Genomic DNA, 25,177 nt, shown 5'->3' with positions numbered 1-25,177 from the left:
TTTTTAAAAAGTTTTTTTACTTTATTATACTTTTATTTGGTAAACTGATATACATTTATTTGTTAATTTTTAAGGTAATTTGATGTACTGCATGATACACGTTAATACAATCAACAGATACTTTAATATATAGCGACGGTAGAAAGGGAGGGGAGAGGAGGAGTTTAAAAGTGAAAATTGAATACTTAATGGAAAAAAATTGCTTAGTACTATTTTTAAGAATAATTTACAAAAGTAATCCTATACTTCAACCCATGAAAACATTCTTTGTGAAATTTTTAAAAAAGAGAATAATTTTTCCAAAATTACAAAACAATTTTCAAGAATTTTGTTAAGTTATTTTAAAGGCACAACAAGTTTAAGCTTGTCTAAATCTCAGGGAAGGGAGGCGGGGAGGGGATCACTTGTTAGTTTTAAAATATTATTATTTACATGAAATTTAATCAAAATACTCAAAATAAAACTTTCGTAGTAGAAGATGATTTAAAATCTTTAAATTGTCATGAACACATGATTACGCATTCATCTTTTAATCAGATAATCTTAATTTCAGCTTTATTTAAACTTAAATTCTTATAATTCTTATCATGATCTTTTAAAAATAACTTTTTTTGTCTTTTTCATTGATGTTTTATCACTTGGTGGTTTTTATAATGTTGATTTTTCACTTAACTTTATATTTTTGATCTTAAACCATACTTTATTGTTATCCTGAATATGTTTAGCCACTCACTTGTGTTTTACATCTTATGTTATTTTTTTTCATTGATAATTGCTTTGTACTCAATTCTAGAGCTCTCTAATTTTCGGGGATTCTGGTTTAGAAAGAAGCGCTGTAATAAGTTTAAGCTGAGATTTGGTCAATTTATACGTCTTATACGTTTCCTGAATTGGTTCTTTATCCTCTTTTCCAACTCTTCGTCCTGTTAGCCTGGTAAACTGTTCCTCATACTCTTTCACCGCTCGGCGCGCCACTTTCTTCTCTTCCCGGATTTTCTTGAATTCCATCTGAAGTTGATCACGTGACATATCATGCCATTGGTTCCCAGATTTCTGTTCTTGGCTCCTAACCTCAGCTGCACTGAAGGAGGGCAGATCCATGTCGTGTCGACTAATCTCGAGATTTTGTCGGGTTGAGCGGGCATGCCCAACCTCAAATTGTATCCTCTGAGGAGGGGTGAGCTGGGTGAGGTCAACCTCTAGGTCCTCCGGTATTGTAATCAGGTCCGAAACAGATTCTTTACTCCGAGCCTGAAACAAATGTTTGATAACTCTTTCTCCGGTTTGTTGTATTTTTTCCTGTATAATATCGAATCCTGCTGAGCAAACCAGTTTGTCAAGTTTTCAGTCAGGAAATGTTAAGAAACCATAAAACTCTAGCTACGTATTATTTTGCACGAACTTTCAATATTCCATTCACTTTTTAACCAGGAAGGAAAGAAATTTTTGGACCCCCGAACCCAAATCCTGAAATTACTAGATAAGTTTTAAAATTTAAATATAAAAAAGTTTTACCGAAATAGATCTCCTAGCCATCCTCTTTACAATCCTGTATCGTTCATAAACCTCCTTCATCACCTCCTTTTCAGCACGGTCCTCTGGATGTCCAAACTCCTTCTCATATTCTAAAAAAAGGGACTGTAGACGTTATTCTTAGTCAACCCTCATCTATAGATAGGCATTGCGTGGTTATGCTGCAGAGCCAATAACGGAAATTGAGAAAAGGAATTGAGTCTTCGTTTATTAATCCCTTTATCTTCCCAACCCAGTGTCGTAGACCTTAGTTATTTCAAACCATGAATTTTGATGGATCAAATAATCCAAGTTTGAAATATCAAAGGTTTACATTATCTGGTTGTTGAGATATAGGTATTAGAAAATTTGAGTTTGTGGCGAAGACTCAATTTAACACTTTCCAAGGATTGCAGTGCTTAAGGCAAAGTGTTCAATTCCTTTATGACATTCAACAAACTTTGTTTTCGTCATTTTTTTCCATTTACTATTATTTTGCAGGAAAAAATAACAACTTCAAGCTGAATGATTGACATCTTCTTTCTAACTTTTAAGTCCTTCCAAGAAATGACGTCCACGATTTTGCCTCTGGCTTAACTACTTTATATAAAAATGTGAAGAAATTGAGACGAATGTGTTCAGAATGAAACTGCATAGTTTTTAATTACCTCTCAAAGCATCGTGCATTTCCATCTTTTCCTCATAAATTTGATCTTTGGACATTTTCTCAAACTCATAAGGTCGACCTTTAGTTTGTCGACTTTCATCAAGCATTGACATAATCTCGACCAATTTCTCTTTAATCTTGACAAGACTATTCGGACCGGTGGGGGTGTAGACGTGCCGACGGCCATATTGTTTTTCCGATTTGTCGGATTTGAGTTCTTTCTTGAGTTTGGCCTGCTCCGCCATTAGCTGCTTGAGGTGTCTGTTGTTCAGCTTGTCCTGATGGGAGGGCCTGTATCCCTGCTGTTCCTTCAGCTCCTGTTCTAGATCAGAGATACGACGCTTGATGCTGTTCAGCTGTTTACTTAACTGTTTTTGGCGGGTTTTCTCACTTTCTCTTCTAAACAAATTAAAATTAGAGTCTAAATACATATTTCATTATGTTATTAACCGTAGATCAGCATGTAATGTGAATAATGTACTATGATCGTTTAAAGATAATAAATAGGTTCCAGGGGAAAGTGAGAAGTTTTTGAACCAGGTTAAGATAGTTGAACTACTTAGCCGAATAAAAAATGCTTGTTCACTAAATACAACCTCAGGAAGTAAATTTTATATTAAATTTTTATCTTTATGCTGTACGACAGTACGTTTCAAAACACAATAATTCAAAAATTACTATTTACCTAGAAGGATTTTTTCTCTGATTAACATCCATAAACCTGTCCGACCTGGCATTCTCAAACCTAGTACTGTCGGAGCTCCATTTCTCGAGGTCCATGGACTCCGTGGAGTCCTGTGAGTCCGTAGAGTCAACTCTCATGATGTGTGCCAAATGTTGAGACACCCAGCTCTCTCCAGTCTAGAAAACATTTTACAAATAATGTTTTATATTGTTTTTTTAAAAATAGTTTCGCATTTAAATAAATTGAATTGAAAACTGAAAGAGAGACTTTGTCTATAGAATAGTAAAACTTAAAACCAAATTTTTTTATTGGACCATGAAGGGAATACGTCTTTATTTTAACCCCTTCAAAAAAAGGTATCTTCAAAACAGAAAACATATGGGGGGAATTCAAAGAGTGGACCTTTAAAATGAAGGAAGATTTTGATTGAAAAAAAAAATTAAAACAAACCTGTTCCCGTCCCATTGGAGTATTCTGATCCATTCTTTTTTCTTCGAGAGGACTGAGGGGGGAGAAGGATATTGGGAAAGAAGAACAGACGGGAGAAGGGGGTGAAGGGTGGGAAGGAGGGGAAGAAGGAGAGGAAGATACAGTAACAGAAGAGGAGGAGGAGGAGGACGAGAAGGAACGATTGTAAAGAAAGCTAAAAGCATTTTCTTTTCTTTCTACTGTCTTTAAACCCTAAAAAAGAGTTAAGAGTTTTATAATAGAAAATATGGAAATATTGTTTTAAGATAATTTGTTTTACCTCCTCTCCTTCTTTTTCTTCTTGGTGAAGAATATTTTCTTGATTCTTGATAAAGGGTTTAGGTTCATCTTTACTCCAGGCCCTAGCTGGGATCTGTAGATTCTCTAGGTAGGGTCGGATACTAGGAGTCCTGGTCCTTTCCAAGGAGCAGGATCGAGGAAATTTCCGTTCATGTTCTTAACAATAAATATCATTGTAATTGTTTTCTTTAGATAGTTAGTCATATCCATTGTTTATTGTTTAAATTTTAAAGTGAGAATGAGATCATTTCATTAATAATTCATTAACAAATATCTTGTTTTTCCTCAATGACTCATATAGGAGACTCCAAAATATATGAATAAATTTAATTGTAATTACCATTTGCGATATCTTGCTGCTCCTTTCGTTTCCTAGGACATAAGCAACAGGAGCTTTCTTTTATCACTTCTTTCGCCTCATCCGCCTCACTTATATCCGGACACACGGTGCATAGGTCAGAGGGAGGGGCGGAGGTATTTGGTGGAGCGGAGTGAGACTTCTTGGATCTCAAATCCCCTTCACTTTTAACAGTCCTTATACTAAAAATGAATAGAATAATTATAAAAATACTAATAACAGTTTTGACAACTTACTTTATAGACAAATTTAAAATTTTACACATTCTTATGGTGAAGTACTAATGTAGAAATTAAATTTGAAAATCTATCAGATGGTTTCTTGTTTTATTTTCTTCTGTAATACATGAATAAAGTTGGATGGACGGGTTAAGCTGGATTTGTTAAGTAGGTGTTTATGATTCAAGATATTCCAGTTAACTGAACAGTTTTCAATGCAGTAAGAAAAAAATGGAAAGTAAGACAGATAGATAGATAGTTAGAAAGATAGAGAGGTAGATGAAAATTGCACATTGATAGATAGATAAACATTGAAAATGAATACCTTCTCTTTTTACAATTCAAAGATCAATTATAAATAAAGTGAAAATTGAATGAATGGATAGTTTAGCATATTGAGGTCATTGATGGAGGGGTTCTTTAGAGGCTTTTTCTGAGAGGGAGGTTCTTTAGAGGCTGTTTCTTAGAGGAAGAATTAAAAATTGAGGTGAACCTCTCATGAAGGTTTTTAAGGAAATCGCTTCAAATTGAAGCTGCACTTTTTGAACAGCTATATACGTCGGATTTGTTCAAGGTTCAGGTCTAAAATGAAATTTAGGTAAGAGTTGGGTTTTTATTTCAACTCTTTTAAACAGCAACAGTGTCTAGAAAGGTATTCCACTTATTTCTTCTGAAACTGCTTAGTTTTAGCTAAAACGTTGTAAAATTTAAGATAATTAAAAACCCCACGGCAAATTAAGTGTGTACAGGGTATACCAATAATAATAATAATAATAATAATAATAATAATAATAATAATAATAATAATAATAATAATAATAATAATAATAATAATACCAATAATAATAATAATAATAATAATAATAATAATAATTTTGACACCATGCATATCTGCCATCAAGGCATATCAAACATTGACAGGTTTTTATTTTAGTGGTATAACGTAGTAGTAGTGGTAATTTGAAACTTGAATTGATATCATAAAGGAAAACAACATTGTTATTGCGAAGTATAACGATTGGAATGCAGATGATGAATCATCAATATCAATAATATCTGTTAAAAAACATTATTTAAAAAATTTTAAATTTAGAAACACCAATTTTGAAAGTTAAAAAGCCTCCTAGCACAAGTCATGTAAAAATCTCATAAATGAATTCAAAATTGGCTGGAATCAAAGCCTTCTCGTAAAACATCAACTGCACTCAATTTAGATTTAAAAACAAAAACTTTCCGATGATTCTACTGAGTTCCTAAAATTCAAATTAAGATTAAAACTGGAAAGTTGCCTCAAGTTATAATTTTGTATAAAGATTGTGTAAATCTTGGTTATACTTAGAACATTTTGAAACCAGTTTTCTAGTAGTTGGAAATCTAAAATAACAACGCCAATAGGTTAAAAAAATAAGAGGATAAGAATATTAGAGATGTAGGCGAAAAAAATCTTTTTTTTCGAAAATTTTACTTACTTTATTATACTGTTAGTTTTTCTCTGATTACTCTCCTTGTTATTGTTATTATTGTCTGTTAGTGCGACAACATTTGCGTAAACTGATGATGCATGGTTCTGCATAGATTCTAGGGATAGGTCGGCGTACGCAACTTTCCTAAATAAAATTGCGTAGTTAGAACACTGAAATGCTTGAAAGCTTTAAAACTTGAACAAAATTCAATATTTGACAAGAACAAAATGTTATCTAAAACTTAAATTTATAATGCTTAGGTTTTTTAATTTTTTTTCCAATGTTTTTTTTTTAATTTGAACAAACCGCTTAGAGATTCAATCACTCCCTAGAATTTGATTAAAATCTTTTTGCATTTTTAATAATGATGCCACAATAAAAAGTGTATGCAAATGTCAACAGTATAATGAATAGTCACGAAAGGAATAATTAAAAAATAAATATATTCAAGATATACTTGAAAAACAAGTGTTTTCAAGACAAGCCTCCAAAACCAGAAAATGTGGAAATATTTGAAAAAAGTTGAAAAAATCGACTAATTGAGGAATTTGAAAAAAGAGAAAAATTATAAATTACTACTTTACGACCTCTTGGCTCAATTTTTAAAACAATTTTTATTAGAGTTGCTCTTAGCTCATCTAGATCTGATTTTACGCGCCGTGTCAGAATTTAATGAATTTAAACCGCGTCTCAAATAACCTGAAAAACCGGGTTTAATTTAGCACTGGCTTAAAATTTGAATAAAATTTTTAGTGGAACCAACCTTATTTGCGCCTCGGCTTAAATTTAAGCCGCGGCTAAGATTCTTTAAATTCGGCCTCCGGTTATATAACAAAATTTCAAAACATATTATTTATTCTCATTAGCTCTGTAATTGCAGCAGTAATGATTAAAGAAATATAAGATTTCAATCTTACGTAAAATTTACTTTAGTTAGAAGTGAGAAGTGGCTAATATTTTACTTTAGTTAGACGTGAGGAGGGGCTAATATTTTACTTTAGTTAGACGTGAGGAGGGGTAAAATTTTACTTTAGTTAGACGTGAGGAAGGGGTAATATTTTACTTTAGTTAGAAGTGAGGAGGGGGTAATATTTTACTTTAGTTAGACGTGAGGAGGGGCTAATATTTTACTTAAGTTAGACGTGAGGAGGGGCTAATATTTTACTTTAGATAGAAGTGAGGAGTGGCTAATATTTTACTTTAGTTAGACGTGAGCAGGGGCTAATATTTTACTTTAGTTAGACGTGAGCAGGGGGTAATATTTTACTTTAGTTAGACGTGAGCAGGGGGTAATATTTTACTTTATTTAGACGTGAGAAGGGCTAATATTTTACTAGTTTGTGTATGACAGATTATAGTTATATCAAAATAAAAGCATTTTTTCCTCTCTACAAAAAAAATCAAGATATATCTGACTTTTCACCAAATATTGCAACCGTTACCACTTCACATCCTGGGTTACAAAAAAAGGATGGATTGTGAACAAGGGCGATAAGAAATATATTTTTATATAAAGCAAAATAAATATATTCAATATTGTTTTCAAAGATAAGATTCAATTTTGCAACTTTTTTTAAACAAAATGTCAAATCATTAGATAACAGAAATCATACGCTGGTAGGTGATTATATCAATATAGTAAAGACGACATTAGAATTTAATTTTTATTTATATCAAGCTCTTAAACAGCATGAATTATACACAAAAACATTGAAACAAAGAGAAGCTGTCAATAATAAAACCTTCTCTTTAATTACTTATAAATGTGTAATTGGAAAAAAGCTTAATAACAATTAAAACTTAACCCTATCTTTGCTGGGGTACTTGAAAACCAAGATATGCTGGGGGGGGGTCAATTTGCCCCCCCCCCCCTCTAAATCCCATGTTTGATGTCCAAATATGACAAATGATAAATCATTGGAAAGCTCTTGTGCTCTACTTTTAGAATCTGCAAAAAAATTTGCAAATTTGCAAAAATAGAAATTTTTATCGCAAAATCCAGTTATATAGTAAAAATGTTTGCAAAAAAAAATTTGTCCAAAAAATAAAAAATTATACATTTTTGAAAAGCCCTTGACCATGCCATTTCAAATATGCAAAAATTTTTGCAAAATTTTAAATAACCTGATTTTTAATCAAGAAAAACTAAAAATGTGCAAATTTCCTTTGACAGGTTGTTTGCAAAAAATTTGCAATTTTTTTTGCAAAACTTGTGCAATTCGATTCCTTATGTCAAAGGCTTTCCAAAAAGCTAAATTTAATCAAAATCTGACAAGTGGAAGTGGGTAAAAACAAAGATTTAGTTTGTTACAGGAAAAAGCAGTCATGCAGGCAGTGTGCCTGAGGACTCAGGCAGTTAGTATTAAAGCCCGGTTTTAGGCCTAAAGGGAGGGCTTTGGGTATGTAGGAAAAGTCAGAAAATTTCAACAGCCTCAGACCAATACCTTTTGAGTTATGTAAAAAAAACTACAGAGGGGGTCAAATTGACCCCCTCCCAGCAGGAATAGGGTTAATAAAAAAGTTGTCTTTATTATATTACCTACCACCGTAAGCAAACCATAGGAATGCCTAGGTTTCTCTCAAAGTTTATATTGAAAATGTATAATATGTATTAATGTATAAATTGTACTATAAATTATAATTTAAAGAATTAAGATTGAACCAGAATTATGATCAAACAAATAGACACACTCCAAAGCAGAGAATACTATATGTATAGACAAGCATGGAAACCCAGCTTTACTTGGAAACATTAATTTCTTTGTAAAAGTCAACCCACTGAACCTAAAATTTTCAGACCAACTCTTGGTTCTATAAATCTATTCAATTCAAGTTTGAGGCAAATCGGTCGATCGGGTTCCTGATTTATGGTCGGAATATAGTGCATACGGACAAAGAAAGATTACTACTTTATGTATTTATACCATTTGTGTGTAATAAGCCTGTGGATTAAAGATCCTCCCATCTCTCTTCTCTCTGAATCCTGAATCATTTTCTCACTCGTCAGTTCTAGGTTCGGTATATTCTTAGTCTTTGATTTTAATCAATCAATCATAATGTGATCAATCAATCAATCATACTCATGGAAGAGCTGCTTCTTTCTCATGAATGATGTAAGGGAGAGTGAAAGGGTGGTGTAGATGGTGATGATGCTGGGGTAGTTACCGTGATACCTGTACACACTTGATATACATATCCTTGCAGGCAACATTGTAGATAACAGCAACACCTGGTCAGAGTCAACATCATCATTTAAATATTTTTTAAGAGAATATTTTTGTCATTTTCCAACAAATACCGCATCCCCCCCCCTCCCCCCCTTGCTATATTTTTATATTCTATCAATCGATTTCAATATAAATTCTCTTTGGATTATTAGGTCTTCAGTTTTCAATAATTTTAGTTAGTGAAGGATTAGAGGCGTATACAGGCTTCGTGGGGGGAGGAGGAGGTGGGGGGATATTTCTAAAATACATGAGATTTTCAGCTTTGAAAGAGGGTTTATTTATAAGTTAAAGCCTTGTCCCTGTAAACGCATGCAGTAAAGCTTTTATCATTATCAAAGTTTTCTCTTTCCAAAAACATTAAAAGATAATTTTCAAATCGTATTTTTAAGATTTGTTTTTAGTAAAACTCTTTAACTTTACACAAGTCTCAAAGTATTCTAAACTAAAGTTGTTCATTTTCAGATTTATTTTTGAAGGTCAATAAAAAAAAGTATTGTAGTCAAAAAATGGTTTTTACTTTTTTTTAACCAAAAAAAATAGCATCGTAAATATTTCTTTCCCGACAAAAATTGTGAATTTTCCCTTTACAAAAAGCCTTTAAGCAATCAACTCAATGTCATGCATCCAGCATTTTATGTTTTGCACATTGCACAGTGCAAGCAAACCCAGATAATTTAAAGAGACTTAATCGTAAACATATTTTAGAAGACAAAATCTCATACCAAATTTAAATATTGTAACATGTTTTAAAAATTTGATTTTGTTCCATTATTTAAAATATAATTTTTTATCTTTTTTTATTTAATTGATGAAGTTTTTCCTTAATTCTTCAAACTTGTTTTGATTTGATTTGATTTTCTTGGACTTGGAGAGTTTTTGTAGTTTTTCTTTTTTATCTGTTTACTTTTTGGGAATCACTGTCTTCCACACTTTCCAACCAGAGTTAGGTAACAGCTATATGGGGTATAGCTGTTATAGAGAACGTATGTTACTGAGAGGATGACAGTTTTGGTCTGTCAAGATTTATATTTATACCGGGAAACAGTCATTGTTTTACGATAATTCTAAATATGTGTTGACAGTGGTGTGGTAAAGAGCGGTGCACTGCCTGTTGGAGTTGGTGATATCGTAACAATATATAGTTGAAGGTAGTTGGTAGACTGAAAGAATGTACGACGGCGGCCTGAAGCCCTCACGGCCTCAGGCCACATCAAATAAATTGCGCATTGCGACTGCGCGCTCTCTTTGGACCCTGTTCGACCATATGCCTAGTCTGGACTGAGCCAAGCCCCCAAAATTTTCCACAACTCTCGGCTTAAGTTTTATATATACTGCCTTTTTGAAGTATAGATAGAAGGATAGTATGGATCTTTCTAGACCTTCAGAGCTTTAATAACAAAGTTAATATGAGTCGGTTCTAACTGGATTCAACTAGGGTTGGGCACATTCAACTTTTTCTAACCAACGGTCTATGATATATTAAATGGCGCAAATTTGCGCCGAAGAAAAAAATTGTTAACAGTCAAAGAAATCGTTAACAGCACAGCAGTTGACGGTCTATTTCAGTATTTGCTAACGGTTATGAAATCGTTAACGGTGCAGTTGTCAACGGTATTTTGCAATATCAACGGCGTTAACGGTTTGTCAAATCGTTAACGGCACTGGCAGTTATACTATATTTATCCTCTCTGCGGGCTGAGTATAGCACAGCTAGGGTTTCCCAATAAATATGGAAAATGGACTTTTAAATCATCTTCGATCAATGCGGAATTATTTCATGAATACAATTATTTCAGTTTTCCAGTTTAAACATCTAATATCGAAAACGCCTTGTCTTCACATTTTGAAAATGTGGTCTACCATTTTTGTATCTTCAAAATTGACGGAGATATTGCGAAATTTGTAAAAATTTCAATTTATTTAAAAATCAAATTGTCTTATATCTTCGTAAATTTTTAAGACACGAGAAATGTAGATCACTTTATTAAAAAGATTGTAAGACGTACAGCCTCGTTTTTACATTTTCTTTGCCATGTATTAAATATCAAAAATAAAAGACGACTTTTAAGTTGTCTCTCAATTCCCATGTTTGTTGGGACACCCTGTATCTAGATTCCCAAATCAACTATATTTAACCTATAAATGTTATGTTTCCCTTAGGGAGATATCAATTTGCTACTAATCTTCAAGTCTCACACCAATAAAAGAACAAAGTAGTTGAATATTTTACAAGATTGATGCAATTTTAAGCAGAAAAAAAAGAAATTCACAATTTACAGAAATTTTTTTCCCGTTTTCGTTTTCAACCGTTAATTTGTTTTTTAAAAAAGGACTAATCCCTTTTGTTAACAGTTTAAAAATTAACGGTTTTGCCGTTAGTTAATGGACTCTTCCGTCACTTTTCGAAAACCTCCATTTCGTTAACGATACTTTGCCCAGCCCTAGACTTTCAACTAGATATGGGAGAGAATTGTTTAATAAAATGATATTTCATATTCAAAAACACGATAACTGCTAAAATAGAGGTGGGGGGGGGGGGGGGGGAGTTGTCCAATCACCCCTAACCTATAATATAATGCTGTTTCTTACATTAAGTTTTTTCTTATGAAACAATCTTATCAGACAATTCAATAAAAAATATTATTTGCAGCTATAGGCCATGTGTGGGGAGGAGACTCTCCCTTTGCTCATTTAAAGGGAGGGGAGGTATCCTCCTTTCTAGAAATTGAAGGAAGGGATGTTTCAGGGAAAATAAAGGCAAATGATGACAAATACGTGGTCTTTGGTTGAAAAATATGTTTGCCTGCGCTGCACTTGTAAAATAAAAAATTCGACCCCCCCCCCGTGAGTCTGGTTTTGCATTAATATTTTTTAAAAATTGCAATAACCGTAAACCGCTACAATTTCATTACATAATGAGATAATTGTATATTAAGCAGTCAAGGGAAGAAACTGGAAACATTTTTTTTGGGGGGGGGGGGAGCAAAAATCAGCAGTTTCTGAGGTTTAAAAAAATTGTTACAACTTTTTTAAGGCATTTTCCAATGTCCATTTACTTTAAACTATCTATGTTTGATAAATTTAAACAGAAAAAAACATTCAAATATTTGTCAAGTTAAGAATTAAAATCGTGCAAAAAACATAGAACAAAAACACGGCAATTGAGGAGTAATATTTACCCACTGTTTTTAATATGCTGATTTTATCTTCTGAAAAAACTATTTATTTAATTTAAAAGAATCAAATAAACAACTTATGATTGCTTAAAAATATCGACTTTCTCTTTCACAGTAGTAAGTTTTATATGTTTAAGATACAAACTAGGGAACCCAGCATTGCCTGGATTTTTCACTGTAAAAGTCAACCCACTCAAATTATAATTCTAAACCAAGCTAAGAACATTCCGGTGCTCTTCTCGAGTTCCTCAATCAAAATTTTTGGCGAAGTTCATGAGTTATGATCGGACATTCAAACAAACAAACAAAGATTACTGCTATATATATATATATAGATAGATAGAAGATATTTCTAATGTTAAAAAGTAAAAAAAATGAAAACAAAACCCCACCTCCCCCAGCCAGCATTATCAGACTCATCTGTGCAGGGTTCCGAGATAGAGTTGAGTAAAGAGGTGTGGGTTAAAATATACAGTGGAAATTTCCGCTCAGGTATCTCCCACCAATACACAGGATTCTTTCAGATTAAAGGTTGGAAGATTTTTAGATCAATGATCCAAGTTTGGAAGATTTTTAGATATAGTTTGGGAGATCTTTAGATCAAAGTATAAGAGATCTTTAGGTCAAAGTATAAGAGATCTTTAGATCAAAGTATAAGAGATCTTTAGGTCAAAGTTTGAGAAAATCTAAGACCAAAGTTTGGTAAATTTTCAGACCAAAGTTTGGAAGATTTTTAGATAAAGTTTGGGAGATTTTTAGATTAATGTTTGGGAGATGTTTAGATAAAAGTTTGTGAGTTTTTTAGGTGCAAGAAAGCTTTCTTATTATTTCTACAGCAGGAACGTTTACATGCCAGATGATCTTTACATATGGGGTTAATATATGGGATTTATTCTGCAAGCGTTATGAAGAGAAAATGTAATTTATAGTAAGAATAATGCCTAAAGAAATCCGGGTCGCTTTGAAGTAACAAATCTCGCATCCCCTTGGCCTTTGGTTTTCTATTAAATAACACGTATACGTTCTTGTAGTCTTAGACTACAACACGTTTTTTATCTTAGTTTTAAAAGAGTAATTGGCAAATGCTGATATATTATTATTGAGAGCATGCCACATTTTAGATTACCATGTATACCCTATATGCCCTCCCCCTGTATACGCCCCTCTGTGCTCTTGTTGCAACTTAACTGAAGTTCCAATCCTTCTAATTCAATCTAGTTTTTATCTGTGTTAGTCTGAGCTATAATATTTGATCAAACGAGGTTTCATAAATTATTAATTAAACAATAATTTTGTGAAAATATAATTTTTAAATTTAATTATGATTAAAATTAAAAATGCTAGTTTACAATTTCTTAATTTTTAGATTTTAAAAAAAATGAAATGAAAACTAAATAAGAAACGGCATTGTTAACATTTGAAAAACTAAGTGCTAATTAAACACTTTACTTTTAACTATATCCAAAGCTAGTTTTAAATGAAAAAATGTCGATTAAATGCATTAAAAAAAAACTAGAAAATACAGTTACATTGATGTCTTTGTATTTCAGTATTGAAGTCATCTTGTGTAATATTTAAATATCTATCTATATATCTAGACCTCACGTTTTCAAGTTAACAAATTTGAAACGTGATTAAGATGGGTTTCAATGGAATTCTACTGCGCATAAAGTTTTGAGCGCCCGCTCAAACAGGCTTTGTGAATACATTAAAATGTCATGCCATGGTAACACAATGAGCGCCCTTATAAAACCCTTTTCCTTATATCGTAGATAGTTTTCCGTGCATAAATGTAGAATTATAAAAAGCTTTAAAAATACTATATTTTCTAAAGTATGTCATGGCGCTTTTTGATACAAGTATGTTAGGTAAGAATCTAAACTTATATAAGTAATTCATATATAAATATATATATATATTTTCATTTGGGATTATTTTATAAAGAAGTATTAAGTAAGAGAGAATAAGAAACCACTTTAAATAAATAAAAACTTTGATAAATTAACAAAGTAACTAAAGACTCGCCCCAAACCATATATTTTTGCAACCTTATGGTTCAAGTCCTTAATATTTTGAACTGTGTCATATATATGTGTATATATATTTTATATATACATATATATATTATAAACATATATAAAAAATATTTAAAAAGTTTTACAACGACATGTTCAAAGAGAAAAGAATTTGCGAGAGTATACGTGATAGATAAAAAAAATGCAGATGAAAAAAAATGTTCAGAAAATGTTTCGAGTAAATCTTAGTTGGTGGAAAAGGGTTAAATTATGTTTAAACACAATAGGTTTGTTATCAAATAATTCTTATCATATTCCAGTTACAAAATAATTATTATTGTATTGATAAGGATTTAGTCTAAGAAAACAGAAATAGCATAGATTGGAAAATATTACTCTGATTGTAAAGACACCATTGTGGAAGACGATGCCTGGCCGCGTTAAACTAGTTCCACAAGATTCAACAGAATGAGATAGAACGGATACAGGGCATAGTACTGATATCATCATCTACAGTCTACACGTGCGATATCGATATTGACTCTAGTTCTGAACCCTCTAGTAATAAGTTATAAGAAATATATATACTGGAAGTTATTTATGCGATGAGAGTTTAAATAGTACCTTTGTGAATTGAGAATGCACCTCTTTTTTAAGTTGGGAGTCACTTTCAATTACAACATTTAATTATGATTTGTACAAAAACGTTTTGGAGTCCGTTCTATTTTCAATTTGTTCTCAACGTATCTTTATCTCTAATACGCATTTCAGAAAAGAGGAGTGGGGGGGGGGAAGTGGGAGTTATGGTCATTATATATAAGGGATTAGGGTGATCAGGGTAATGGGGGGGGGGTGGGGTTGATGATAAGGGGAGGTAGTAAGGTTAAAACTAAAGGAGACTGACTGTTAATAATTGAATAATGCTTAGCAATTCGGAAAGGATGATGCTAAGAAGAAAAGAGGGGGTACGGGGTAGTACAGATCGAAAGAGGGCAAAAAAGTCATTTCATGTTACTGGGTACTGCACGGGCAGCCGTAGTACATTTGAATTTCCGAGTCGGGTCAAACTTTTCGGTCCCAGTTTGTACTGTATCGCCCGGATATTGGGAAAATAAAGCAGACACACAATAGGACTCGCCGGTGCAACAAGGTTGACACGGTTAGACTTTAGGTTGAATTTACTTTTACTAAAGGGTCAGAGGTACGTGACTGAGTATCACATTTGTCATTATTTTTAAGTGGAGATTCTGACATAAGGTCCTTCAAATTTTCAAATTTCACGTTTGGTGCAGTGTTCCTTTTTCTTTCCTCACCCTTCAACAGAGCTAGGAAGCATTAATTGTGAAAATATCTATATTTAGTAAAGTCATCAACATTCAACAATCTAGCAAAAAACTTAACTATCCGACAGAATTAAAATAGAAGCAGAGATTAGCAGAATTCTCAACCAATGATTAGATAAGAAGAATGTAAGGACTATTTCTAATACCAATAATTTTGAAAATATCAAAAATAAATGTTGGGGTGTTGTTTGGGGTCCCATGGGATCCTCCTCCTCCTAAGAATCCTAAAGTGGGAAAAATTGGAATACTGTAATACTATAAAAATAATATTGTACAAGTTTGTAACTATCTTTCATAAAACCTTTTTAAAATATAAAAAACAAATTGTGAAAAAAATTATTAACATATTTTACATAATGTTGTCTTATTTGTCACCTTTTTAAAAAAAAAAGTGTAACTTACATTATCTTTAGTCTTGAATCTAGGTCCATTGTTTTTTCTATTAGTCCAGAACATGGCTTTTCTGTGAGTCCCTCTGCAGGACCATTCATTAAATATTTTATACCCTTCTCACAATTGTTCAATCCATTTCCACTTATATCACTTACAGGGCCCTTGGACAATCTTTTCAGTCCATTTTGTCCGACTTCCCACTTGATATGTTCTCTTGAATTAGTTCCACCTCCTGTCGCCCCTGAAGCCTCCATATCTCTGAAGCTCTCCTTGCCCCTTGAATCCCCCGTGGCCCCTTTATCTCTTGCGGACCCCTCATCTCGTGTGGCCCCTGTAGTCCCAGAAACTAGATTTTTAAATGTCAATTTTGTCGAGTAACTCTCTCCGCCATGACAGTTTATCAGCTGAAAAAAATTATTTGATGGAATTATTCATGTTTAAAAGGTCTACACCTTTTTTAATCCAAGTTAACGAGAAATTGAAATATAAACTGCGCTCTGGATGTTTGTTTAGTAGGCAAAATTGGTCAGAGCGGCAATTATTGAAGGAGAAATGCAGGCNGGGACTTCTAACTCCTTCAATTATATTTTGTTCACAGTTATAATTGTGTATTTTTAATGGAAGGGGTAAAACATCCAATTTACAAGCCACCCTTGAACACAGTAAATATTTTCTTCTTTTTATGTACGAAAAAAGTCGGAAAAGTGAAAAGCATTGATATCTCATTCAGTCTTTAGATTTAATGTTGCAAATTCGGGCATGCCAATGCCATCTTTATTACTGGAGAACCACTTGTAATTAAACCCTTCACTTCCTTTACTACAAATAAACCTTCTTAAAACATAAACAATTCTTAAACTTTTCATCTAAGGAGCCAAAATAATGTTTAAAAACGAACAAACTGATTCCCAGCTTTTCATGCATTAGGTTTCACGTAACCTGCTTTTTTATCTGTTGCTAGGCAAGCATACATACTAGCTTTCTCTGTATCTTATCCCAGGAAACAGAGATTCACACTTTTAATCCCCCCCCCACCCCCGCCCCCAACTTTTGAGGTTGTAATTAAATTATTTTAAATTCGCCGGTATTTTTTTCCCCTCTTTCACAAAACAATAATTTTGTTTATACCAATTTCAGATTCAGAGAAAAATCAAATTTTGACAAAGTTTAAATATTTTCCCAAAAAAAATACAAAACATCCACTCAAAATTTTTGCGGAATTTTTGTTATATCACATTTAATCTATGATGAATTTTTCGTGAAATTTTAGAAAACAATAGAAGAAACATTTTCTCAACATTATTTCAAAGCTAATATTTTAGCATTTATTTTGTCTCATTTAATTTTTTTTTATTTCTAAAATACCCCAAAAAATAGATTTAGAATTTTTTTTTTCCAAAGCATCAATAATCCCAGTTTTTTTTTACTCACCCTGTATATATAAATTTGCAATGATACACATATTTGTTAAGATATTTAAGTTTTACACAAGTAATACAAACTGGGTGTTTCCAGATCATTATTATATTTAATTTTATATTATCAAATATATGAAAGATAAGATATTTTTTTTAAATTCTTTACCTGATTAGATTTTACATACTCGGCATTCAAGTCCTGCTTATCACGTGGAGCCTAAGAGAGAGATAATTCATGTTTTTTCAAATGGACAACTTATAAATATATTGCCGCGCTGATCAAAGACGATATAAAGTTATCACTGCAAGTTTCCGCAATTTTGAGGAAATGCTACGCAAAGAAGAAAATGATTAATTAGGTGTACAGTCCTGATTAGCCGTAAAAAGTATGTAATGTATTTGTAAAACTTGCTGTTCGTCCGGTATTTCAAATAGTTTTCATTTACTGGACTATATGCATATAAGCTAAGGAAATCTTATAATGTCTATATAAAAAAAGACATTCGTATATATATATATATATATATATATATATAAATCATTTTATATATTTTTGACTTATTTTTAATCTTTACAATAAATATATATATTCGTATATATATATATGTTGCGTATAGCCGGCCAAACGGCTGGACACTCATGGGTTGCTAGGGGGTGTTATTTTTTTTTCTACGGGCAAAGCCGGGCTTTTCAGCTAGTTAATTAATAAAATAAAGAAATTAATCTATTTTTACCTGGACTACCGGCGGTCCATTCCCTTGTTTAATTTCCATCAAACTTTGTAGATCTAGTTGGTTTTATTTCTCATTTTCAGGCGTTTTTAAGGAATCCTGAATTTATACATTTTATTATTTTAACATTAAAGGGACTGTAAGAGTATTCTTAAATGACCCTCCATGAAAAGATGGCAATGTCCAATCCATTTTGGCACCCATGAAAACTTAATTAATAATATATAATTTTTATAAACATTGATACAATGATGAGACAAAGCAAGGGCTTCCAGCGAGAAATAGAAATTTTCGCCAAAAATTTGCATTTTTCCACATTTCGTTTTGCAAAAAAGAATTACGGAAGAGAAATTATAATTTTTATGTAAGAAAACTTCTAATTCTGAGCTCTCAGAGCAGAGAATTCCACAAGTTTTTGCACAATTAATTGTTGCAGCAACAAAACTTATAATTTTCGTGAAAAAGTTGCGACAAACGAAAGGGTTAACTGGAAACCCTTCACAAAGCTTCTAAGGTTACCTGACTTAAGCACTGTCATATTTGCAAGGAGGTTCACTTGAAAATTGAAATGTCACGTAAACTGTGAGAGTAAGTAAACCAAAACATTTTGTTTGTCATTGTAAACATAACTTAAAGGCTCTTCGAACTTAAGACAATTTGGTTTGTATATTCTAATCAATAAACATTTTTTATGAGACAAAATATTTATAGATACAAGACGTACTGTGCTGCAAATAAGATTTCAAAATAATTTGATTCTAAATATTCCATTTTTTAATAATAATTTACCTTTGTTTATAAACAAGAATTTGAGTAAACAACGGCTGCTTTAGGGATCTTGTCTCTAGCAGGCATAGAGGTAACATTAGAGCTAAACCTTAATAATAGAGGTAACATTAGAGCTAAACCTTAATTATAGAGGTAACATTAGAGCTAAACCTTAATAATAGAGGTAACATTAGAGCTAAACCTTAATTATAGAGGTAACATTAGAGCTAAACCTTAATTATAGAGGTAACATTAGAGCTAAACCTTCATTATAGAGGTAACATTAGAGCTAAACCTTAATTATAGAGGTAACATTAGAGCTAAACCTTAATTATAGAGGTAACGTTAGAGCTAAACCTTAATTAAAGAGGTAACATTAGAGCTAAGCCTTAATAATAGAGGTAACATTAGAGCTAAACCTTAATTATAGAGGTAAAATTAGAGCTAAACCTTAATAATAAAGGTAACATTAGAGCTAAACCTTCATTATAGAGGTAACATAAGAGCTAAACCTTAATTATAGAGGTAACATTAGAGCTAAACCTTAATTATAGAGGTAACATTAGAAACATTAGAGCTAAACCTTAATTATAGAAGTAACATTAGAGCTAAAATTAAAGAGATAACATTAGAGCTAAACCTTGATTATAGAGGTAACATTAGAGCTAAACCTTAACTATAGAGGTAACATTAGAGCTAAACCTTACTTATAGAGGTAACATTAGAGCTAAACCTTCATTATAGAGGTACCATTAGATCTAAACCTTGATTATAGAGGTAACATTAGAGCTAAACCTTAATTATAGAGGTAACATTTGAGCTAAACCTTCATTATAGAGGTAACATAAGAGCTAAACCTTAATTATAGAGGTAACATTAGAGCTAAACCTTAATCATAGAGGTAACAATAGAGCTAAACCTTAATTATAGAGGAAATATTAGAGCTAAACCTTTATTATAGAGGTAACATTAGAGCTACATCTTAATTGTAGAGGTATCATTAGAGCTAAACCTTAATTATAGAGGTAACATTAGAGCTAAACCTTAATTATAACTAACCCCTTATTATAGAGGTAACATTAGAGCTAAACCTTAATTATAGAGGTAACATTAGAGCTAAACCTTAATTATAGAGGTAACATTAGAGCTAAACCTTAATTATAGAGGTAACATTAGAGCTATTAGAGCTAAACCTTAATTATAGAGGTAACATTAGAGCTAAACCATCATTATAGAGGTAACATTAGAGCTAAAACTTAATTATACAGGTAACATTAGAGCTAAACCTTAATTATAGAGGTAATATTAGAGCTACATCTTAATTGTAGAGGTAACATTAGAGCTAAACCTTCATTATAGAGATCACATTAGAGCTAAAGCTTAATTAAAGAGGTAACATTAGAGCTAAACCTTAATGATAGAGGTAACATTAGAGCTAAACCTTCAATACAGGTGGTAACATTAGAGCTAAACCTTAATTATAGAGGTAACATTAGAGCTAAACCTTCAATACAGGTGGTAACATTAGAGCTAAACCTTAATTATAGAGGTAACATTAGAGCTAAACCTTAATTATAGAGGCAACTTTAGAGCTAAACCTTACTTTAGAGGTAATATTAGAGCTAAACCTTAATTATAACTAACCCCTTATTATAGAGGTAACATTAGAGCTAAACCTTAATTATAGAGGTAACATTAGAGCTAAACCTTGATTATAGAGGTAACATTAGAGCTAAACCTTGATTATAGAGGTAACATTAGAGCTAAACCTTAATTATAGAGGTAACATTAGAGCTAAACCTTAATTATAGAGGCAACTTTAGAGCTAAACCTTACTTTAGAGGTAATATTAGAGCTACACCTTAATTATAGAGATAATATTATAACTAACCCCTTATTATAGAGGTAACATTAGAGCTACATCTTACTTATAGGAGTGACATTAGAGCTACATCTTAATTGAGAGGCAACAACGTTTATTTCAACACAAATTTATGTTAGTGTTTTTTCTTTTTATATGCTGTTCTATGGCTTCAAAGATTAATTGTGGAATCGTAATTTCGAGTCATTTTCCATGCAAATGTGGCAATGTCAGATTCATAATGGTACACAAGCTGAACGTAACTCGTAAAAAACTTTTTTTTTATTGCAGTAATCCGTATAGGAATTATCAGAATTAAGGACTTCATTTTAAAGGAAGAAAAACGATTACATCTCTGTCTCATAATGTTTAGGAAAAGGTTTCAATGGTACTGTTGTTTCGTGAAAATCACTTCTATAGGAATTTGTGATGGATAGCATTATTTTTAGGTTAAAGTTGCATCAACCTATATGTACTATGTAAAGTTGCATCAACCCTATATGTACTATGTAAAGTTGCATCAGCCCTATATGAACTATGTAAAGTTGCATCAACCCTATATGAACTATGTAAAGTTGCATCAACCCTTTATGTACTATGTAAAGTTGCATCAGCCCTATATGAACTAAGTAAAGTTGCATCAACCCTATATGAACTATGTAAAGTTGCATCAACCCTATATGCACTATGTATACTGCTAACCTATTCCAGACTATGTTTACAAATAATGAATCAGATTGTGATTAGACTATGATTTCTTTACTTGTTTTTTGAGTTTCCCAATATACACTCAACAGCTGTTCTGCATTTCAATCTTGGCACAAAAGATCACTTTAAATTAAGCTTAAAGTCCCTTAAAATCCCTTAAAGTCCACTAAAGTATATTAAAGTCCCTTAAAGTTTTATTAAATTCCTTTAATCTTTATAGAACAAGAATTTGTCAGTAATATTATCAAGTTGCAACACTCCCATTTCCCAAGTTGTAAACCTGTCTTTAATTGCAAACAAAAATCAAATAACTTTTTACCTCTTCAACTTTATGTAATTTGAAAGGGGCGTCAAAAAGGTTTTCAAAATGTTGGAAATTATAATGTTTTAGTAATTTACAACCTGTATGTACCACATTTATCTTTAGAATTAGTCCAAAAATCGTTCTCTAGGAATATACCGGAATAAAATAATTATTTAGCCAATTGCACCACTCAAATACTCCAACGCGTATCACTCAAAGATGTCCCAAAGTGTATCACTCAAAGATGTTCGAAAGTGTATCATTCAAAGATGTCCCAAAGTGAATCATTTAAAGATGTCCCAAAGTGAATCACTCAAAGATGTCCCATGTTGTTTCACTCAAAGATGTCCCAAAATGTTTCACTCAAAGATGTCCCAAAGTGTATCACTCAAAGATGTCCCAAATCGTATCACTCAAAGATGTCTTAAATTGTATCACTCAAAGATGTCCCAAATTGTATCACTCAAAGATGTTCCAAAGTGTATCATTTAAAGATGTCCCAAAGTGAATCACTCGAATATGTCCCATGTTGTTTCACTCAAAAGATGTACCAAAATATATCACTCAAAGATGTCCCAAATTGTATCACTCAAAGATGTCTTAAATTGTATGACTCAAAGATGTCCCAAAGTGAATCACTCAAAGATACCACAAAGTGGATCACTCAAAGATGTCCCAAATTGTATCACTCAAAGATGTCCCAAATTGGATCACTTTTCCTTAATGTATCACCACTCAAAGATGTCAAAAATTGGTTACTCAATGGTGTTCCAACAACGACTTTTACATTTTTCAAAATTGATTTAGTTTTTTCAACAATATATTTAAACTGAAAGTAATCTCAAAGTTACCATTTAGGTATATGCAGTGAAGACGACATTACTAAACTAAACAAGTTGGCTGTAGTTTGACTTCTAACAACAAATATTATTCTAATCTTGATCTTGTTATTGATAGAGTTGATACATTTTCAATATATCTAATATTGGTATTAGACTTATAGACAAGATTATAGGAATAATCAAACAACATAAAAATCATGAAATAGTTTTTTTAACTAAAAAAGTTGTTTATATACTTTTTTACAACTTCCTCCAAACCTGTCTTGACGTTATTCAGAAAGCTAATATCTCTTTTATCTTGAAAAGTGTTAAATTGGACCCTTTCATTTGCATATGAAATTACGCGAATAATAAACTACAAGAGAAAACGAACAATTTTTACAAAAAAATATCTCTACAACATTATTCATGAAAAAGGTTTAAAAAGTACCGTTGTGAATCGGAAACGGTACGCCGCGCCTGTAAAGGAAGCAGCATTTATTTTTTATTAATTGTTAAAGGGTAGAAATAACACTCCATGTTATATAAGAGTAGAGCAGAATTACATTAAGAACAGTCATTGTCATTGTAAGAAAGTCAAATAGCTATAGACATATTAAAATAATACAAGGACGTACTTCGCGTTTTTAGACTAATGAAAAGTTGAGAAGTCGGGATTTAGGGAAAATGACCCAATGTGTGTACTAGTACTTAGGTTTATTTTTAATATGTGATATGCGGAGAGCTGCAAATTAAAGTTTACAAAGTTTGTTGTCATAATTGTTGTTCTTGTTTTTTTACCTGAAGTTCCCGGTCTCGAGGTTATGTAACTTTATAGTCCGGAGGTTTAATGTAAACTAACTCTGGCAAGCTGCACCAGACACCTGGGGAGGGGGGGCTTTTTATGAACAGGGGGGGGGGAATTGTCAAGATTTGCAATGTATACAGACAGAAATGGGGTTGAACTGCAAAATTAAATAGATTTTCAATTTTATTGAAAACGGGAATAATATTTGTTAAGACTGAAAATGTGTCATTCAAATCATAGTTTGATTATGTTTGAGAAAGGGGCCCGTGGACTATATATATTTGAGAAGAAGGGGGAGGTGTGGGGGGGGGGGTAAGGAGAGAGGAGAGAGGGGAAGGGGTGTTTAGAATTATCGCAAGAACATTGTTGACACGTTTGATTAAGTACATGTTTCTTATGTTTCTTGTGATACAATTGATTTAAAGAAATCATTGTAATTTTAAATTAAATTCTCGTAAATTGACAAATATCGACGAAACCTTCTTTCAGCCCTCTTAAAACTATTGCAAAACAAACTCAATCAAGATCTAATGATATATATTCAATTGCTGGTTTGAATCATAAATCTATACTTAGCTTTAAAAACGCTTAGCGCAAATTTGTTGTATTAATAACCTTTTTGTAGCCTTTGTTTCTTGATTTATCATTTATGGATAACAACCAAAAAAGTATAAAATTTTCATATTTTAATTGTTTATTTGTTTTTGAAAAATATGTTTTAACTGAGTTGAAAACTTTAGAATGCCGAATATCGATATCAATGCTTGATCTTCTCTTTTTCTTAATCTCATTCTCCACATTAAATAATTGCTTGTTCTCCTCTTGTTATTGATCTCCAGATTAATTTATCAATCGGGATTAAGGATATTTCATTCTAAAGTTTTCAGCTCTGCCCGAATTAGTCGTTATTGTTGTAAAAGTAGGTTGAAGAACGAATGCCGCAAATAATTTTACAGATCTACGACGATCTTTAAGTCTGTCTTCTTTAAAGTTTCGTACAAAGGAGGAATGAGAAAAGGGGGCAGGAAGGGAGTAAAATCAATGTTGGCCGGCGTGGGGAGGGGAGGGGGTGTTTTCCAACGGTCAGATAACATATTCGAACAACTATTTCAAACATTTTTTTACCATTTTACCATCTTTAACATTACTGCCCTGTACTAGTTAGGTTTGGTTAGGTTAAGTTTGATTTGAACTCTTTCAAATTTTCATTTTTTATCAATCTCCTGGAAGTACAAACGTATGCATTTGTCATTTTTTTAACATCAAACACAGGTTATTTGAAATTCAGCGCTAGAAAAAGTAAAATGAGTATTCAAATTCAAATGCAAGATTTAAAGAAAATATTCGAGGACAAATTTCATATATCCAACACACATTCTTAATAAATAGGTCTTGATACAGATTTAGTATGGCATAAGCATAATAAGGCATTAAGGCAGTAGTCCTGATAACTCAGGCAGAAATTTGATAACCAGACCAATATTTTCTATAAAAAAAATTTTGAGTTTAAATGTTGCTCTTCAAGTCGCCATTTTTTCTTCGTAATTGTAAAATAAGTTTTTTCGATTTTTTCAGTTTTAATTGATACATTTTTTAAAATTAATGTTGACATTTTCGTTCCCAACATCGGGCCCGATCAGTTTAATTGTTTTGACGTTTAATGTATACTAACTGCAGACAAGACACCCAGACAAGCCAAAATTTGGGATCTATATATATACTTTAAATGTTCGGTGATGGTGATGGACCAAACCTCTGTAAAGTAAAAAAAAGTAGGTGTTAGTTCCCCATTTGTTGAAAATATATTGCGGTCTGGGTTGACCCTCTTCAGTTCTGACGATATGATAACCATTAAAATCGATTGTAAAAATTGTTTAAAAACCACAAGAAAATAAACAAATAAAAAAGATTATTTAAAAAAAAAATTGGACCG

General features: G+C 32.1%; 1 protein-coding gene across 2 annotated transcripts; it reads right to left on the bottom strand.

Moving 5' to 3' along the window:
• On the bottom strand, positions 1-23,317 carry LOC111705824 (DNA ligase 1). Of its 2 annotated transcripts, XM_023478503.1 has the most exons (13): positions 23,238-23,317; positions 18,764-18,851; positions 17,978-18,073; positions 17,410-17,460; positions 15,835-16,229; positions 5,678-5,815; positions 3,973-4,166; positions 3,613-3,788; positions 3,315-3,545; positions 2,865-3,040; positions 2,181-2,578; positions 1,516-1,625; positions 1-1,251 (listed from the first exon to the last, which is right to left on the bottom strand). In XM_023478503.1, the coding sequence occupies exons 3-13, from the start codon at positions 18,014-18,016 to the stop codon at positions 790-792; spliced, it is 2,370 nt and encodes a 789-aa protein (XP_023334271.1). In that variant the 5' UTR covers positions 18,017-18,073; positions 18,764-18,851; positions 23,238-23,317; the 3' UTR covers positions 1-789. The 2 variants fall into 2 exon arrangements, with proteins under 2 accessions (XP_023334271.1, XP_023334272.1); XM_023478504.1 differs by lacking the exons at positions 15,835-16,229; positions 17,410-17,460; positions 17,978-18,073; positions 18,764-18,851; positions 23,238-23,317 and adding an exon at positions 8,596-8,896.
• Between the last annotated feature and the right edge of the window lie 1,860 nt (positions 23,318-25,177).

The sequence above is a fragment of the Eurytemora carolleeae genome, unplaced genomic scaffold (genome assembly GCF_000591075.1).
Source record: "Eurytemora carolleeae unplaced genomic scaffold, Eaff_2.0 scaffold540, whole genome shotgun sequence".
Taxonomy (NCBI): domain Eukaryota; kingdom Metazoa; phylum Arthropoda; class Copepoda; order Calanoida; family Temoridae; genus Eurytemora; species Eurytemora carolleeae.
Note: the sequence above shows the minus strand (reverse complement) of the source record. Positions and strands in the feature narration are given on the sequence as shown.